Source organism: Microcebus murinus, chromosome 5, assembly GCF_040939455.1.
Source record: "Microcebus murinus isolate Inina chromosome 5, M.murinus_Inina_mat1.0, whole genome shotgun sequence".
In the NCBI taxonomy this organism is placed as follows: domain Eukaryota; kingdom Metazoa; phylum Chordata; class Mammalia; order Primates; family Cheirogaleidae; genus Microcebus; species Microcebus murinus.
Genome location: NC_134108.1, coordinates 2,385,033 through 2,403,631, shown reverse-complemented (window position 1 = coordinate 2,403,631; position 18,599 = coordinate 2,385,033). Strand labels below are relative to the sequence as shown.

The following is an 18,599-nucleotide window of genomic DNA, read 5'->3' as shown; positions in this document are numbered from 1 at the left end:
GAAACTGCTAGAACCCTCATAGACGCTGGGCGTTTAGACACGTAAGCCTCTGGCCAGAAAGCCCTCTGTCGGGCTGTGTAAAGTGAGGGCGGATTAAACGCTCCGCCCGGGCCTGGATGGGCAGATGGAGATCTGGTGCCGACCCCAGAGGGACCGCACGCAGAGCGTCTGATCTTCGTGTCTTCAGGACAGCGCCCTGGGAGCCGGTATCAATGACGCCAGCAAACCGGCAGCCCTGGAGGTGGCCGAGTGGCAGAGTGGCAGCCCCCGCCTGGCGGCCGTAGGGGAGCTCGCACCGCGCCTGGCCTCGCCCGGAACGGGCAACCGGTGCGCACGGCGCACAATGCACATGCGCTCTTACTGCTTGTGAAAGAGCAGGCCCCCTAATTCCCAAACAGGACTGTTTCCTTAGTCGTGCCAGAAATTAGCCAGCCAGAGAGCTAGACAGACGTCTGCTCCATCCCGTCCTTGGGGCGCGAGGTCACACCTTTGCCAAACAACGAGGTCTGGTTTTGTTGTTGTTCTTTTCGTAACTTTACGCACATTGTTTGAGCGGTTACATGTTAACGTAGTCTGGCATGACCCCGGAGTCACCCTTTCATTATATATTTTTTTTAACTTGAGGATTTTACTTATTATTCTTCAGTTGAGATGAAAAGGCAGAAAGCAAACTGGGAGAAGTTGTGTGGGAAGGCAGACCTGTGGCCTTTGGTAAATCATTTGATCTGAGCCTCAGAAAACGGAAACAATCACCTACTTCTGGTGGAAGTTGAGAGGGTTCATTGAGCCCCTAGCTTTAAAATGCTTAGTAGCATTTAAAAAAAAAACACATTAGCACTTAAAACGTAGGTGTTACCATTCCCGGTTTAAAGAAGTTACTGGGTCACAAAGCATTTTATTTTGAAATAACAAAAGATACGTCATAGAGTCACCCCAATCTAGAGCAAGGAACCTTTCTACTAAATTATCGGTGTTGATAATTTAATGACAATGGAGAGCCCCATCTAAAATCAGGTCTTTGAGATGAAAACAGGGTATCTTGCTCTTTTAGAGAAAAGGAACACAGAAGAGATTAAGGGGTGGGAGCTAAGATCCCTTCCTGCCCAGACGGGACAGCACTCTGGGACACAGGGAGGGACTACTTCTTGCAGATCTATTATTTTTAAAGAATTTTCCTTTGTTCTGGAGAAGGTCGCCCTGGGTCCTCCCAGGAGTGTCGATTTTTAGTTCTATTTACCGTAATGGAGCTTCACGATGAAAGGGTGGTTCACTTCCGCCAGGATGTCCCTCTCCATCTTGGACCGCACTCGGTCCCGAACTGCGGGGCAGAAAGACAGAGGCCTCAAGGTCGGAGGAAAAACACTAGGTATGAAGTGCTGGATCCAACTAATCCCCCCAACTGTTACCACAAACATTTCAAACATACGCGAAACTTGAAAGAGCAATATAATGGTGATCTGAGATTTAGGAATTATTTACATTTTGATACATTTGCTTTCTCTCTCTCTCCAAGCAAATGGAAAATAAATTGTAGACACCATGACACTTTACCCGTAGCTGTCTCCCAAGACTAAGGACGTTGTCCACGTATCTCTAACGCAGCATCACACTGCGAAAGTCACCGCTCATCCGTGACGTCACCTCACACCAATCCATACTCAGCAACCTCATGTCATTCACCCCTCTTATTTTTCCAACCTGGGGTCCAGGGCAGGGCCACTCATACTGGTTGTTAAATTTCTTTGTTTTGCTCCTGGAAGAGAACCGTCTGACACTCCACTTCCCCCGGCACTTTCTGTTAAGTCCAGGCCAGTTTTCCTCTAGAATAGTGGTCCCCGATCTCTTCAGTACCAGGGGCCAGTTTTGTGGAGGACAACTTTTCTGTGGACTGGCCAGGGGAGCGGGGACGGTTTCGGGATGACTCAGGAGCACTGCGTTTATTGTGCACTTTATTTCCATTATTATCACATTGCAATACATGACGAAATAATTATACGGCTCGCCATACTGCAGGGTCAGTCGGGAGCCCTGAGCGTGTTTTCCTACAGCTAGAGGGTCCCATCTGGGGGTGATGGGAGACAGTGACACCTGAGCGTGTTGCTTATGTCCGGTCTACTCCGTAATCTCTCGCTGGCTGCTGTCCCTGCAGAAAACCCTGCTTCACGAAGATCGGAGGTCCGGCATGGAAGCGGGCTCTTCCGCCCTGCGGTGGCGATCTCTCCATATTCTGCCGTGACTTTAAGCCAGAGCGTATGGAGATGCGAAGTCGTCTCAAACATACTTTTAAGGCCACCGTCCTTTGCGATCTCAAGCACTCAGCCCTCTTCTGCACAGACAGAGTCACTTCACCTGGCTTACTCACTAATGGATCCCTGACTCATTCCTTCCCAGTTCCGGGGCCTGTCGTGGTTGGGAAGGGATGCTCACGCTCTGCTGAACGCTGAGACAGGTGATCATGCCCCCGCCGGGAGAAAGGCGGCCCCGGCCCAGTCTCTTTCAAAATCTCCGCTAATGTTTGAGACCTGTCGAAAATCCTAATGTTCACTCATCACCCCCATAGTTCCAGTGTGGCTGTGAATGCAGCCACTTTGTCTGCCGATCTGAACACAGCTGTCGTTCTCCCCTGAAGGGACAGACTGAGTTCACTGAGCAGGTTGAATGTGTCGCACAAGTAAGCAAGTTCTGCGGCCCATTCTGTGCCACTGAAACGTGCTGCCAGTGGAGACTGTTTTTCTGAGTTTCTCGAGTGGCTCTCGTAACTCAAACCCTCTGGCCAGTGACCTGCCTTTGGAAAGCCGTCTCACTTCTGTGTGCAAGAGAAGACGTGTGTGCTCTGCGTCCGCCTCCTCGCAGAGCTGCACGGACAGACGTGAGTTAAGGGCTTGGGCTTTCATGAAATTGATCACTTTAATCACATCCTGCGAAAGATTGTTTAGTTCAGGCGACGTTTTCCAGCTAGCCAGCATTTCTCTGTGGATGACACAGTGCGTAGACTCACCTTCAGAGGTGACCTCCTTGACCCGAGTAGTGACACCAGAAAGCTGCCCAGCCACGGCAGCTGTGCACGTCCGTCCGTGCACGTACCGACACAGAACGGCCAGTCCAGCTTTCCTGACGTGCCGCCATTCACAGACTTGAGTGGTTCTGCAGCGGTGGTGTTGGCTGGCAACAGAAGTGCACGTACCACATCCTCACGCACAGCCTCCTGGAAATGCATCGCACAAGGCCAAGCGGTGTTGCCGTTTCGTCAACACTGGTAGACTTGTCAACCTGGATTGTGTAGGACGGTGGCTCGTTAATCCTCCCTAACAACTGTGCCTCAGTGTCCTCTGCCGTTTCATCAATTCGTCTAGTTGTGGTGCTGGCGGAAAGAGGAACAGGCGGCACCTTTGGCACTGCAGCCTCTCCTACAAGCGCACGGCCAACCTGCTCAGCGGCAGGCACGATCGGCTCTTCACCAACGGCAGGGGCTTCCTAGCGTCAGCAGTGCGGCAGCCACGAAGGATGATGCTCTCAGTGCGGACGCAGTTGATGAAGGGTGGCCTTCAGCGCTTGCTTCTGTTCTTCGTGTTCACGTTTTTCTTTTGAAAAACTCCAAAGGCTTGTCTTTAAATGCAGGGTCCTTGGTCTCCGTGTGGCGGAGCGGTTTTGGAGGTTTCCTGGCTTCATTGGGTACATATTGTATGCCGCATATTGTACAAAGCAGCTTGGAGAATGAGAATCACCTGTCGCAATGAACCCATAATTTAAGTAGGACATTTTAAGACAGGACAATTTAAGAAAGCCAATTTCTATATTTCAGATGGGACTGGTCCCACTCTCCGTGAGAATGACTATGAACCATGGATTGTTTTTTTTCTTTTTTTTTGGAGACAGAGTCTCACTTTGTTGCCCAGGCTAGAGTGAGTGCTGTGGCATCAGCCTAGCTCACAGCAACCTCAAACTCCTGGGCTCAAGCGATCCTCCTGCCTCAGCCTCCCGAGTAGCTGGGACTACAGGCATGCGCCACCATGCCCGGCTAATGTTTTCTATATATATTAGTTGGCCAATTAATTTCTTTCTATTTATAGTAGAGACGGGGTCTCGCTCTTGCTCAGGCTGGTTTTGAACTCCTGACCTCGAGCGATCCTCCTGCCTCAGCCTCCCAGAGTGCTAGGATTGCAGGCGTGAGCCACTGCGCCGCCCGGCTTGTGGATTTGTTTTTAATGTAGTGTGTTATAACCAATGACATTATTCTTTTTGGTGCTCACCATGTCCCAGGTTCAGCTACCTGGGAATACAGATGTAATCAGTATTGTGGCAACAACAAATGAACAAAGAAGGGGGATCATTTGAGAATAAGGACAACTTTAGGATTCCCAGAGGCAAACTGGAACACTCAGGACAAGATCCACATGACCTCCACAGCCCCTCGAGTGACAGCTTCAGGATTCCCATGGTGACAAGTATATAGTGCTGCATGACGGGCCAGGCATTTACATTCACCTGCATTTTGAACTTGTGATATGCACTTCTGAAGTTTCAATTAAGGAGTCCTTCCCTAGGAATGCTACAATAACAACAACAGTGAGATAGCAAATAACGAACGTTGGTGAGGCCGTGCACTGGCTGTAGGAATGCTAATAAAACGGGGCAGCCCCTGCAGAAAACAGCTTGGCAGCTCCTCGAACAGCTCAGCACGCAATTCCCACACGACCCCACAATCCAGACTCTCGAACACGCCTGTGCACCTGTGTGCGGGCAGTGTCGTTCACCCTAGCACAGGGGGAAGGTGCCCAAATGTCACCCAGAGACGTGCAGATGAAGAAGTTCGGTCTCTGAGCACACGATGGGATGTTATTCAGGCTTCAGGAAAAGTAAAACTCTGGCATGCGGTACAACGTGGATAAACTCCGAGGAACTGGCGCGGAGTGAAGTCCGCCCCACACGAGGGGACAGGTGCCGTGTGACCCCACCTGCAGGGGGCACTGGAACAGGACAGTCACGGGGGAGGACGGGGTGGCAGGCATGGCTGGGCGTGGGGGGGTTGGTGTTTGAGGGCTCGGAGCTTCTACCCGGCATGATGAAGGGTCTGGGGTAACAGTGCTGACCACGGCACTGCCAATGCACTTACACCACCGAATCGCACACCTACAAATGGGTCGAATGATAAGTGTTATGTTATGTGTGACGTTTTGCCATAATTAAAAAAAAAAGTCCCTCCTCGTTCCTGGGTCCCCAGGACAGTGTCCTGCGAGTTGCTCTGTCACCTCTTAGCTTTAGCGTTCACACCCAGGGATTCGGGCTCTCTGGGGCCCGCCTCTGCGCGTGGGACAGGCAGGTTTCACCTCCCGCAGCTGGCGACGGTGTTGTTTTGTGTGTGGGGGTGACGGGGGACCTGGCAGCCGGGTGAGACGGCACCTCCCTCGCAGGGCCGCTGTGAGCAGCGCGTGGTGACTCGTGCGTCACACGGACGTGGTGGTGGCCCGCCGGGCGAGGTGCCACCTCAGTGTCCCCGTTCAGGCACCTTTCCTGTGCACTCTGACTCCACGGGTTTCCCCCGAGCGTCCTGTCCTACTGCTCTGTCCATTCCTGAGCCGACGCCAGACCCTCGTCATCGAAGTGGTCCTGTGATGTCCTTAGTTAGGGTCTAGACGGGCAGCAAGCGGGTACCCAGCTGGCAGCACTGGGGACAGAGCTGGGGGCCCCAGTGGCCCCCCTGCAACCAGCCTTGGCTCCCGCCTCTCACGGCCCTCTCCGTTCCTAACTCCCCCAGACCCAAACACCAGGGCACGGGGCAGGGGAGGCGCCCCCTCACTCATGCCCAAGGTGACAGCTGGAGGTCCTTCTGCCTCAACTAACGGCATCAGAGTTGTCCCGCTCTGGGGAAAGCCCCAGAGCGCATGGAATTTAACCTCGCTGTTTGCAGAAGAGGACACCGAGGCTGGCTGGCTGCAGGAAGACGGCGCTGCTCAGAGTCGGCGGCTACTGTGGCCGGGAGGGAGCGCCTGCCGCCCGACCACTGGCGGGAGGGACGGCGCCCCAGCGCCCGTCATCCAGGGACCCGGGGCGGCACCAATAACAGCACAGGAGACAAATGCTCAGGAGGATGGAGGAGAAATGAGCAATCTGGGCTGAAAAGGATCTAATGAGCAGGGCTATGATGGAAACCAGGTAATGAAAGCTCAGCGCGCGCCGAGCATCCTTATTTAACATGAGTTTATACTCCTGGCTGTTATTCTGTCTCTGGGGCAACAACCGCTGAGGTTAGGGTTCTTCTTCACTCTCTGTCGCAGTACTGGCGTGCAAGCCTCTCTACAAGGCTGTGCTGCAAAGCTACTCTTGCACCCTCTCCTGTTTCCCACGTGCGAGCAAACAGCTTAGCGATCTGGAGTCTGCATTCTGGTCAGTGTAGCTTTCTCTCTATGTAGAAGAAAATAGGCCATTGGGATCACTCAGCCCTGCTGTAGCCAAGACAGCCAAGTGGTGCAGCCACCGTTCCTGCCACCTGTACACCTCGAACGCCTCGTTCCCTGGCCTGCTGCGGTGCCAGCTCCACTGCTCAGTCCCCCCTGATGGGCGCTGGGCTGCAAGGCTGCAGGTGGGGCCCGGGACATGAGTCCAGCTGGGGGACACCTGTGAGGAGGGTGGCAAGGGGCCACCAGAGGGTGACTGGGAGGTTTCCCAGAGGAGGAAACCTCATGAGAGCTAGGGAGCCGCGGGTGCTCGGTCAGGAGGACACAGGCCGAGGGACAGCCCTGCAGGGTGGTGGCTGGGCTGGCGTGCAGAGTGAGGCCAGTGGGCAGGGACACGGGGGCCTGGGGAGCGGCGAGACCACGGGCAGGGGGCCAGAAGGACCATCACACAGCGCACACTCGTGGCCTGGTCTGCACTTGAGATGCCATGCAGCGGATGCAAGGGCACAGTGGATGGAGGGGTGACGGGCGTCCCACGCTATCTGTCCTGCAGAGGGACAGGTCTGGCAGAGAGGAGGGGGAGCCTGGGCCGCGTGCCCCCTCAGCTGGGGGACGGGAAGGAGGGAGCTGCCTCAGCCGACCTGGCCTGGGTGACTGGGGCAGAGAGGTCGTGGGGAGGGTAGAGGAGGGAAGGGAAGGGGAGGGGGGGGGCACGTGCAGACCTGCAGTGATGGAGCGTTTGAGCACCAAGCTCTTGTGAGGGGCGGGGAGGAATGGTCACAGCTTCACTGGGAACACGGGGGCAAGTCCCTGCCCCACAGCAGGAGCCGGGGCACTCGGGGGCCACCCCAAGTGGTGATATGCAGGGCGAGAGGAGGACCACAGTGAGGACCTTAGTGGAGGCACTGCTGTCCTCAGGGAGGAGGGAGAGGGATGCCTTGCACCGTAGCTGGCAATGGGAAGACCAATAGATGACGAGAGGGAGACATTGAGGGCTGTAAAAGGAGGGCGTTTGGGGGCAGCAGGTGCCCCAAGACTGTCCACCACGGTGAGAACCACGGGAGGCCACGGGAGGGCTTCACGTGAGCGATGGCAGGTTCTAGACTCGTGGGCTCTGCCACGCCCTGGACATGGGCTGCTTCCTCGTGGTGGAGACCTCATCAGACACTCGGGCCGGGCTCCCAGCACTGCCCTCGGTCCCAGCAGAGCAGAGCGGGCGAGAAGGGCCCGCAGGAGAGGTCTTCTGCCACCCCACCCTGCCTCCTCTTCCAGGGAGGAGTCCCTGGTCCACCCTTTTGTCCCCTGAGTGCCCGGTGACACGATGTGCTGAGCAGGGTGGCGGGGAGCAGGGATCCTGTGTTCCTCCCCCGTCTTCCCGCCTCCTAGCAAAGCTGAGCCTTCCACTCTGGTGAGGATTATCTGAAAATCCTCTAAACAGGATTGACACCACTGAACTCAGATCTACCTGGAGTGAAGGACGATGTTAGCCACGCGTCTGATGTCGGCACGGGCAACGGAGACCCAAGGCCACGGGAAGCCTGGTAAAAAATTAGAAAAAGACGTCTTCTATGCAAATTTCTAAGGGGCTGTCTAGTTGCAGTGGAGAAACAAATGTAGATCTCTCTCCTCTCTGCCTACACTAAATAAATCCCAGGTCTACTAAAGGGTTAAATGGTTTAAAAAAAATCAAGCCATAAAATTAAAATAACAAAGGCGAATACTTATCTGATGCCTGGATGGGGGAATCTCTTTTTAAATAGAAGCAATGGAAGAAATAACACAGGAAACACTGACAGACTGAGTTACAAAACACCTCAAAATCGTCATCCGAAAAGACCATAACGTGAAAAGCCAAGCCAAAAAAAAAAAAAATTAGGGTTATGTCAAACAAACAGATAAAGGGCCCAGAGCTGAAAAAGCACAATATCCAAAACACTATTGGCACGTCTACAGTGACGGGAAGGGGACTCAGAAGCCAGCCCCGACGGCGAACGTTGCACACTCCAGGTCAGATGCACCAGCACAGGGAAGACCCTTGTACGAGAACGTTCCGTAGGGTGGACTTCTTGGGTGCCACGTGGCCAGACACAAGTGTCCGTTGGTTTTAGGGCGGCAGGGAAAGGCTGGCCGTGTCCGCTCCAGGGTGGGGTGTTCTCACTGCTGGTGACCGACCACGTAGCTGCCCACGCCTAGGTCCCATCCATCAACACGGGGACAAACTGAACGAGGCGTCAAAGGATTGCCATCACACCAGGCAATGCCCTTGGCATGCAAACACCACGCGGGACTGGCTCTCCGAGGGCAACGGGGGAAGATGGTCAGGGCTGTGCAAGTCCTGGCTCGAGGGCAGAGCGGCAATCCCTGACCTGCCAGTGCCCACCCTGCGTGGCGGCGTCCCTCACGCCCACAGCCAGGGACCGAAGGAAGCAGCTGGAACCATGGATGGAACCACGGCCCTGCCGACGGACAGGCAGCCTGGCGCGATGCTTCCACCAAGACACAGACGCGGAAAGCGAGAGGTTGGTTCGTTTTTCTGGCTCTGAGGACTTTCAAGCCGCCTCTTTGACAGCTAAGAATTCCGCGGGGTTTTGATTTCTAAGATCGAGATGCATAAAACAGGAAACCTCGTGAGAAGGAGCCTTGATGCCTCCATGAGCTACAGAAACTGTGAAGGCTGCGGAAAGCCGAGAGGAAGCTGAAGGAAGAGGTCGCGCACACCAGCCCGGAGAGACGCGTGGGCCGCGGCCTCTCCCCACAGGGTCCGGGCTACCGTGCACTCCGGAGCCAGACCGCCGCGCCGGCCACGCCCTCCCTCTCCGGGTATTTACTTTCTGGCATTTCACAGGTACGTCTGGAAGGCACTAAGGCTTGCCACCATAGATGTGAAAAGAGAAATGTTCCAGGCTACGTTCAGAGTCACTAACGGAACTGTAGGCATTGAGGATAAATTAAAAATGTTGTTCTTCTTCCAGTCAACCCTGTACTCGTGGCCACGCAGCAGTGTGTGGGACCCGGGAGCGGTGGTTTCGTGGTTTGCTCTGCTCTGTGCGTCCTGGCGTCAGCTGTGACGGTCACGTGCTCTTCACCTCTCGTGGCCCCATCTCTGTCCCTGGGGCAGAGGCAGATGTGGAGGCCCCTACAAGTTCACCGTGCTGTGAAGGGCACGGTTTCCTTCCCAGAAAAATGCAGGAGGAAGCAACTTGTGAGATCGCCCCAGCGGGCGTAAGACAAGCTATGCAGCGAGAGCAACTTTCCTGGAAACCGTCTCTGCAAGGCGGCACGGCAAGGCCTGGATTCGTCCGACTTTTAGATTATCTCCGTAATGTACATTTTACATGTATATTTCATTATATGTCGTATCGTGACGGTTAATTTCGTGTGTCAACTTTCCTGGGCTAAGGGACGCCCAGATGGCTGGCAGAGCATCATGTCCGGCTGGTTCTGTGCGGATGTTTCCGGAAGAGACCAGCCTTGAGCTGGTGGACGGGGTGCAGCAGATTCTTCCCGAGTGGGAGGGCGCCGTCCGGTCTGCTGAGGGCCAAACACGACAGAAAAGCAGCGCAAGGGGAAGGTGCTCTCCGTTCGAGGTGGGACATCGGTGCTCCCGGTTCTCAGCTCCGCGCTGGACTGCGTCACTCCGCCAGCTGTCCCGGGGCCCAGCGTGCAGGCGGCAGATGTTGGACTTGTCAGCCTTCCGCAGGCACCGGGCCAATTCCCACAAATCTCTGTCTCTCTCTGGCCAAGACCTGTACGTCCGTCCTACTGGCTCTGTTTCTCTGTTGCGCCTGAAGAATACAAAAACTGGCACCAAGACGTGGGGTGCTGCCATGAGTCCCCGAAAGCTTGGAAGTGGCTTTGGACCTGGGTAATGGGTAGGGGCAGAAGAGCTCTCTCTGAAGTGCGTGCTAGAAAAAGCCTACGTTGCATCTCCCATAGAAATCTATCTTCGCACAATATCTTCTAGCTTTCAAACGGTTAATCCATAGCTAAAAATGGGCTTCCGTGAGCGGCTCTGTTGCTGACTGTTTGGGGTCAACACTTTCGATAGTTAATTCCTCCAAAGAAAAGCGAACGAAAGGAAAGCAATGCTAGTCAGCCACATGGGTCGCCAGGAAGGGCGGCCGTCCCCGAGACCTGTCCTTTGTCCCTCTGTGCTAAATTATTCGTGACAACAGAAGACTGACGCGGCGACTTAACTTCCTCACCGGAGAGCCTTTCCGCAGGTAAACCTCGAGCCCACTGCTCTTCGGTATTCCCCTGCACAGGCATCAGAGACGCCAAGTGACGGAAAGAATCCATTCCCACCTCTTAGGCATCTATAGCTCAAGAGATGCGATTCTGGCAACAACGAACGCTCGAAGGGCTCCAAGGCACAGGCGGCGTGTCAATCGCGGATGGGACGCCTGTTGCGTGAGGGTGGCGTCCGCAAGCAGGTGGCAGGAGTGTCTGCACTTTGCAGACGGCCCAGGAAGACGGGCGGCAAGACGGCTTCAGGGGGAATCATTTCCATTTTACTTTTCCTCTTAGGCAATACACTGGGAAAATAAATTCCTCGAATAGTAAATGCCTTAAGTACAAGCAGCCAGGCCCCGGCGTCCTGCGAGGAGACGCAGGGGGCCGGAGCTTGGCGGGCGGAGGCGGCCCTGGAGGCTGGGGGTCCGGGCGGTGCTCTCGGCCCGGCCTTCACCTCCTCCAGGCAAACACGACCTCCAGTAACCTCGGTGCCTTGTGCTTCAGTGTCCTCAATGAGGATAATGATGGCAGTCCTCTCTGCTTAATATTAATTACAAGAGGCACCGAAAACTTGTGCTTGACATATGCCTTCACTGCTTCTTTCTAGGAATTTGAGATCATCCAAATGGGAATCAAATGACACAAATGAATCAGCATAGGAAGAAATACAATCTGTTCAAAGTAACAGATTGATTGAAACTTAGGTTCTGCGTGAGTCACTGTTTTTTGTTTTTTTTTGAGACAGAGTCTGAATCTGTTGCCTGGGCTAGAGTGAGTGCCGTGGCGTCAGCCTAGCTCACAGCAACCTCCAATTCCTAGGCTCAAGTGATCCTCCTGTCTCAGCCTCCCGAGTAGCTGGGACTACAGGCATGCGCCACCATGCCGGCTAATTTTTTTTTTTTTTCTATTTTTAGTTGTTTGGCTAATTTCTTTCTGTTTGTAGTAGAGATGGGGGTCTCGCTCTTGCTCAGGCTGGTCTCGAACTCCTGAACTGAAGTGATCCACCCGCCTCGGCCTCCCAGAGTGCTGGGATTACAGGCGTGAGCCACCGCGCCCGGCTGAGTCAGTGTTTTGTAATGAACTGTTTCAGTCTGAGAGAGGAAAATAAGTAAGGAGGCGCTGAAAACGACAGTGTCGGGGTGGGGACCGCCTGGGCTAACTCTGACTGGGAACTCGGAACTCCCTCGAGACGCTGAGGTCGGTATGAAAGTCGTCCACACATGCCTGGCCGGCCACCACAGCCAGTCCCGCGTGCCCGGGGCTTCTGCAGCGTGGCGTAGTCAAGGCTGTGCTTCTTACAGGAAGGGCAGAGGGTGACGAGAAAGGGGCTTCCTCAGACGCTCTGCCGGACTCAGAACGTGTAGCGACACGTTCCCCACGGTCCCCATTCTCGCGTTCTGGCTCTGGCTGCCGGAGCTACAGCAGTGCCGCCCCCCTCCCCCCAACGGCCACCGAGAAACACGGGCACCACCGTGACCGCCTCTCCCCTGACTTGCTAAAAGAAAGAAATTTTGCCAGAATGATATGTTTTTCCCTCTACAGTCCACAGGACAGGACTTCCTTCCTTCCAAGAAGGGAATGCATATCACCTCTGGGCTGAGGGAGGCGACTTGCAGGGAAAATGGCTGGAAATGACTGAGGACGGAAACCCAGGTGAAGTCCTATCAGAAAAACGCCACTGCAAGACACAAGAAGCTGTTCACGTGAGAAGCTCTTTCCGCGCTGCAGAGACGGCCACCGGGACACGGTGGCTCTGCACGGCGAGCCCTCCCGTGGCTGGGTGGGAGCACCCGTGGTCTCCACCCAGACACCGGCCCTCTTTAGCCATCAACGAGGGGGTCACAGGCTCTTCGTGTTGCCGTCCCTGGAGGGGCCGCGGCTGAACCATGATGTGACTCTGTGGACGGAAAAAATCCAAACCCTGAAATATTTGAAAGAAGTTTATTCTGAGCCAAATTGGAGGACCGCGACCCAGAACCACTCGCAAGAAGCCTTGAGCAGGTGGGCTCGCCGTGGCTGGGTGACAGTTCAGTTTTATACATTTTCAGGGAGACAGGGGTTACAGGCAAAGTCGCAAATCAGTACATGAGAGGCATACATTGGTTTGGCCCAAAAAAGGTGGGACATCTCCAAGCGGGGGCTTACAGGTTATAGGTGGGTTTAAAGATTTCTTGGCTGGCAATTGGCTGAGAGAGTTAGACTTCATCTAGAAAACCAGAAAGGATATGCTTATTATTATTATTATTATTATTTTGAGACAGAGTCTCGCTTTGTTGCCCGGGCTAGAGTGAGTGCCGTGGCGTCAGCCTAGCTCACAGCAACCTCAAACTCCTGGGCTCAAGCGATCCTCCTGCCTCAGCCTCCTGAGTAGCTGGGACTACAGGCATGCACCACCATGCCCGGCTAATTTTTTCTATATATATTAGTTGGCCAATTAGTTTCTTTCTACTGTTAGTAGAGACGGGGTCTCGCTCTTGCTCAGGCGGGTTGCGAACTCCTGACCTTGAGTGATCCGCCCGCCTCAGCCTCCCAGAGGGCTAGGATGACAGGCGTGAGCCACCACACCCGGCCAGGATATGCTTATTTTAAGATAAGGGTGTGAGCACTCTGGGAGGTCCAGACAGGAGGACATTTTAAATTTATGACAGGCACCTGCTAGGATGCTTTAAGATGCTTTAAATTTAGGAATAGGCACCTGCTAGGATGCTTGAGCTAAGATATTTTAAATTTATGATAGGCATCTGCTAGGATGCTTGAGTTAAGACAGGGGCTTCTTCTCTTTTAGGTGACATTAATGCCATACCAGAATCAGGTTGGGAAGTAAACCACCGCTTTATTTGATTAACAAAAGCCACTTAGTGGGAATTTGCCATTTGTCAGCCTGACCCAGCTGGCCTCCTTAGGAAGGAGTTTTTAGCAAAAGAAAAAGATCAGAGTTCAGTCCTCAACTCTTTCTAACCAGATGGCCGCTGCCGTCCAGCCGGCCCACCCCTCCCCCGAGCCACCAAAGCGAAACCTCCGCAAGGAAAGTCCCCACACCTCCCCAAAGCCCCATCGCCTTCCTGGGGAAACGGACCAGGGACGAACTCAGCTGACGCTCACCGACCCCGCCTGGACCCGCAGCTCCGCACACGCTGGAGCCAGCAACGCGGGGCATGGGCGCTTGTCAGTACCATCCCGTTCTCACCATGGGCGCCGCCCTCAGGGGACGGGTCCCAGGAGGACGCGCCAGCGGCAGGGCTAGAGCTGGCCTTGGCTCCGGGGTCCAGATTTTGTGCTGCCGACCAGGGCATCGGGGCTTCCCCATGTTGGCGGCACCCTGAGACACCCGGGGGCGGGGGACTTGTAGGGATTCTCATGCTCGGACCAACTAACTCCGACCCTCCGGGAGGGGCCCCCGGCCCCAGCAACCTGGGGACGCGCCCAGGCAACGCCAGCTCGCAGCCGGGGCGGGGAATGGCTGCTCCTCGCACGCAGGGCACCTCTGCAGCCTGGCCTCTCACCCGCCAGGCACGTGCAGGCCTGTCTCATCTTTGCTCTTACGCTCGGGAATACGTTTCGTTTTCTTTTTCTTTCTTTTTTTTTTTTTTTTGAGACAGAGTCTCACTTTGTTGCCCAGGCTAGAGTGAGTGCCATGGCGTCAGCCTAGCTCACAGCAACCTCACACTCCGGGGCTCAAGCGATCCTCCTGCCTCAGCCTCCCGAGTAGCTGGGACTACAGGCACTCGCCACCATGCCCGGCTAATTTTTTCTATATATATTAGTTGGCCAATTAATTTCTTTCTATTTATAGTAGAGACGGGGTCTCGCTCTTGCTCAGGCTGGTTTCGAACTCCTGACCTCGAGCAATCCTCCCGCCTTGGCCTCCCAGAGTGCTGGGATTACAGGCGTGAGCCACTGCGCCCGGCCGGGAATATGTTTCTTAGTCGTACATTCACCAAATTTCCTTACCAAACAAAGCGGGAACGTCGCCCTTTGGAATCCATCACATTTGGGACGCGTGACACAGCATTTTTACCTGTGATAACTCCACCTGGAGTTACGGATATGGAAACCTTGTCAATTTAAAGCAGCGGAACATTTTCAAAGTGTCCCTAAGTACCAGGAGACAAGCTGCGCCCCTGCGTGGCGAGGTGAGCGGAGGAGGGGAGCAGGGGTGGGAGTGGGGCGGGGGCGGGGGCGGCTTCCCAGCGAGCTCAGCCTGCACGGGGCCTCTCGGCTGCCTGAGCAGGTGACACCCTGAGAGATGATCCGGCACCTCCGCAGGGAAGCGAGGGGGCGGCGCCGGTGCTGCAGAGTGACTCGAGGATCAAGAGGAGCCGTCAGCAAGGCGGAGCCTCGTGCCAGGTCACACGGGGCCCACCCACGGCAGCCTTCACTCTGCACACGTGACAATCACGTGTTTTGGGGAAGCAGGCTGGAGGTTTTTTTTCTTTTTCTTTTTTCTTTTTTGAGACAACAGTCTCTCTCTGTCGCCCGGGCTAGAGTGCCGTGGCGTCAGCCTCGCTCACAGCAACCTCAAACTCCGGGGCTCAAGCGATCCTCCTGCCTCAGCCTCCCCAGTAGCTGGGACTACAGGCATGCGCCACTATGCCCGGATAATTTTTTCTATTTTTAGTTGTTTGGCCAATTTCTTTCTATTTATAGTAGAGACGGGGTCTCGCTCTTGCTCAGGCTGGTCTCAAACTCCTTAGCTCAAGCGCGATCCTCCCACCTCGGCCTCCCAGAGTGCTACGATGACAGGTGTGAGCCACTGCACCTGGCTGGGAGTTTTAAAACTATTTCCGCAGGTCTTCTGCCTTCTTTCCATTTTTTTTCCTTTTCAAAATAATTTTGCTATTCCCATGCCTCTCCCTTTCCCTTGGACAGCCGTCTGTGCTTTCGGGGCTTCTCTGTTGGCGAGTGGAGAATGTCCCTGCGGTCGCTACCGTGGCTCTTTTTCTCTCCAGCTCGGTCTTCAGGATTATGGATTAGCTTGCAAACCCGGGCATTAGGAAGGCAGAGAATGAGTTACAGGGTATTTGAGCTACTCCGGCTAATGGCGCGCAGAGGTGTTGGAGTGAAAACAAATGTAAAGCCAGCTCTCCTCTTTTGCAGGTGAGAAAGAACTAAGGCTCGGAGCCGACAGGTGTCCTTACCAGGGCAGAGCTGGCTGGTGGTGCAGGGACACCCGGCCTCCCCTCCACGTAACTGGGCTGTATTGCCACGGGAACCAGTGACCACGTGCAAAGTGCCACCTTGCAAAGCTTTTCTCTGTTCTCTTCAGAAGATAAATTCCAATTTGCATTTCTGGAAAAAATATCTATTCTTTAGTGACAGGCCATTCTGGGAAAGCTGAAACAGTACAAGATGTAAAATAATGTTTGCTTTTAATGCTGACTTTTAAGGAGCACAAGGAAATGGAAAATTTTTCCATTCTATGTGAATACGGTGTATTTTCACAATATAAAAACGATTTCACACACTCAAGCATATTTTCCAGAATATTTCAGGAATAATTTTATATTCTGAAAAGTAAAGTGTGTTATTTCTGTTGAGAACTTGAAATGCAGAGTATAGAGGAAAAACACAAAAGCTACCCGTAACCCTGTAACTCAGGCGTGGACGCTGCCTTCATCCCGGCACTACTGCCACCAGCGCGGCGCCTGACATGTGCACGCACATACACGCATCCTGCGTGTCCTGCTGGAGGTCCTCGTGTGCCTAACGGCGTCGCGGCCATTCTGTACAGTTTCATGCCCTGCCTGCCCTGGGTAACCGCGGGTCAGCCGCGGCTTCTTGAGGGCGCCTCGGGGTGGACCATAAACAAGCGGGCAGACCCGTACCCGAGGAGAGTGAAGTCAGGGGACGGCGCGCTTTGCACACGAGCTAAGGGTGACAGTCCACTCTGAGGGAGCCCAGGGCTTAGGGACGGGTTACACAGGCAGAGGACAGCTCTGCAGCTCCTGCCTCTCCTCTCGTGCCTCCAGTGGGGTGCACAGCCTGGATCCCACGTGCACTCCATCTTCCCTCCACCTCCCTCCCTCTCCGTTCAGGGGAGGGCAAGCGCATATTTGAGGGGAAACAAGGAACACTGACGATTTAAGGAGGAAAGGGGCTATTCCTGGTCCCTCCTCACGCCCTGGAAAGGTGAATGTGGATCCCCCGGTGGGACCAGGAAGGAAGGGGTGTGGCCCCCGCGGGCAGTCTGGTCGGGAGGACCCCGCTCAGCTTCCTGCGTCCTCCTCTGTCTCAATCACAGGAAGACGCCCGTCTGTGTTTGACACCGTAAACCTCACTGCTTTGAGGACGAAAGGGTGGGTTTTAGCCCAGTCACTGAGCAGCTGTTCATTTTAAAAATAATGGCTTTATTGAGCTATAATTCACATTTCACATAACTCACCCATTTAAAGTGTATAGTTCAGTGGTTTCTAGAATATTCACAGAGTTGTGCAGCCATCACCACAGCCAGTTTTAGAGCATTTTCATCACCTCAAAAAGAAGCCCCGGACCCAGTAACAGTCACTTCCCATCTCTCTGGCCCTCCAGCCCTAGAAAACCATGAATCTCCTTTCCATCCGCGGACCTGCTGATTCTGGACGTTCGCACGCGTGGAATCAAACGGCACACGGACCCCCGTGCCTGGCCCTCCTACTGAGCACCCGGTCTCCGAGGTCAATCCATGTCACGCCATGGGCCAACGCTTCCCTTCTGTTCCTTGCGGAATAGCGTTCCATCGTACGGACTCGCCACATTTTATTTTTCCACTTGCCAGTTGGTGGACACTGGACTTCCTTCCGGTCTTTGGCTGTTGTAAACAGCCAAACAGCTGCCCTGAACCTTGCTGTACGGGTTTCCGTGGAGACGCGTGTTTTCCTTTCTCTTGGCCAAGCACCGAGGCGGGTCTTTCTATAATCTGGGCTTAACCTCCTGAGGAACCGCAAGAGCAGGTCAAATTTTAGGCCTCAGACGCTCCTGAGCTAACGGATGCCTCGTGCAATTTCCTACTTCTATGGGACGACCATCGGGGGAGAGATCACGTCACCCAAAGTTGAGGACAGAAGGTCAAAACCTGATTTGTTTTCCATGCATCTTCTCATCAACAAAGAATAATTCTGTAAAATGATATTTTTATGAGAATCTTGGAATATCGTGGAATCATGTCCAACTGACAGTTTTAGAAATATTATTTTTCCCCGCAGTAAATGACATTCACCCTAAAAGGCACAGCTTAACAATACATCACTATTGATAACACTGATCTAAAAACTCGGGTGCCTACAATCAACTAGAGTGCCCCACCTGAGCCTTTGTGTATGTAAGAATTACTGGGGAAACTTGTTCAAAAAGCCAAATTCTGGTTTCTGCCCCTAGGAGATTACGAGTCCATAGGCCAGGAGCGGGGCCGAGGTCTGTACTCATAACAACCTTCCTCCTACCACCCCCAACACACACGGATGGTTCTGATCTGGTCTGGCTAAAGTGGTCAATTTTTACATTTTCTTATCACTGATTGCTCTGACAATGTCAACCTGATTTCTCTCTTCAGTAGAAATAGTCAGCCAAGCCTCGTGTCTCCCCTTCCTGCTCCCTGACTAACTCACCTGGAAGAGCTCCTTTCCTCCTGCGTGCACCTGAGCTGCCTAAAGTCTGTATACCTGTGGTTACATGTGGCTCAGAACGTATGCCTCCCTCTCCCAGCTGGACAGCAAGCGACCTGAAGGCAGAGAGTGACATTCTTTGACGGCGTCCCTGCGGGCAGTTGCCGAGGGCCCTGTGTTATGAGACCTAAAGGTTCGGGTGCCGCCCTGCATCTCTGAGCCTCACGGGGCCCCAGGGGACCAACCAAGAGCCCCTGCACCTGCCAGGTGTGCCCCTGCACCTGCCAGGTGAGCCCCTGCACCTGCCAGGTGAGCCCCTGCACCTGCCAGGTATGCCCCTGCACCTGCCAGGTGAGCCCCTGCACCTGCCAGGTGAGCCCCTGCACCTGCC

The 18,599-nt window shown here is 54.3% G+C and overlaps 1 protein-coding gene across 3 annotated transcripts in view; it reads right to left on the bottom strand.

The window, feature by feature from the left end:
• Nucleotides 1-18,599, bottom strand: part of RPS6KA2 (ribosomal protein S6 kinase A2) — a 326,066-nt gene that overhangs the window by 62,207 nt on the left and 245,260 nt on the right. For all 3 annotated transcript variants that reach the window (XM_012776807.3, XM_012776809.3, XM_012776805.3), the window contains one exon: nucleotides 1,238-1,318. In XM_012776807.3, coding sequence (XP_012632261.2) covers nucleotides 1,238-1,318 — 81 coding nt within the window. The remainder of the gene's footprint in view (nucleotides 1-1,237; nucleotides 1,319-18,599) is intronic.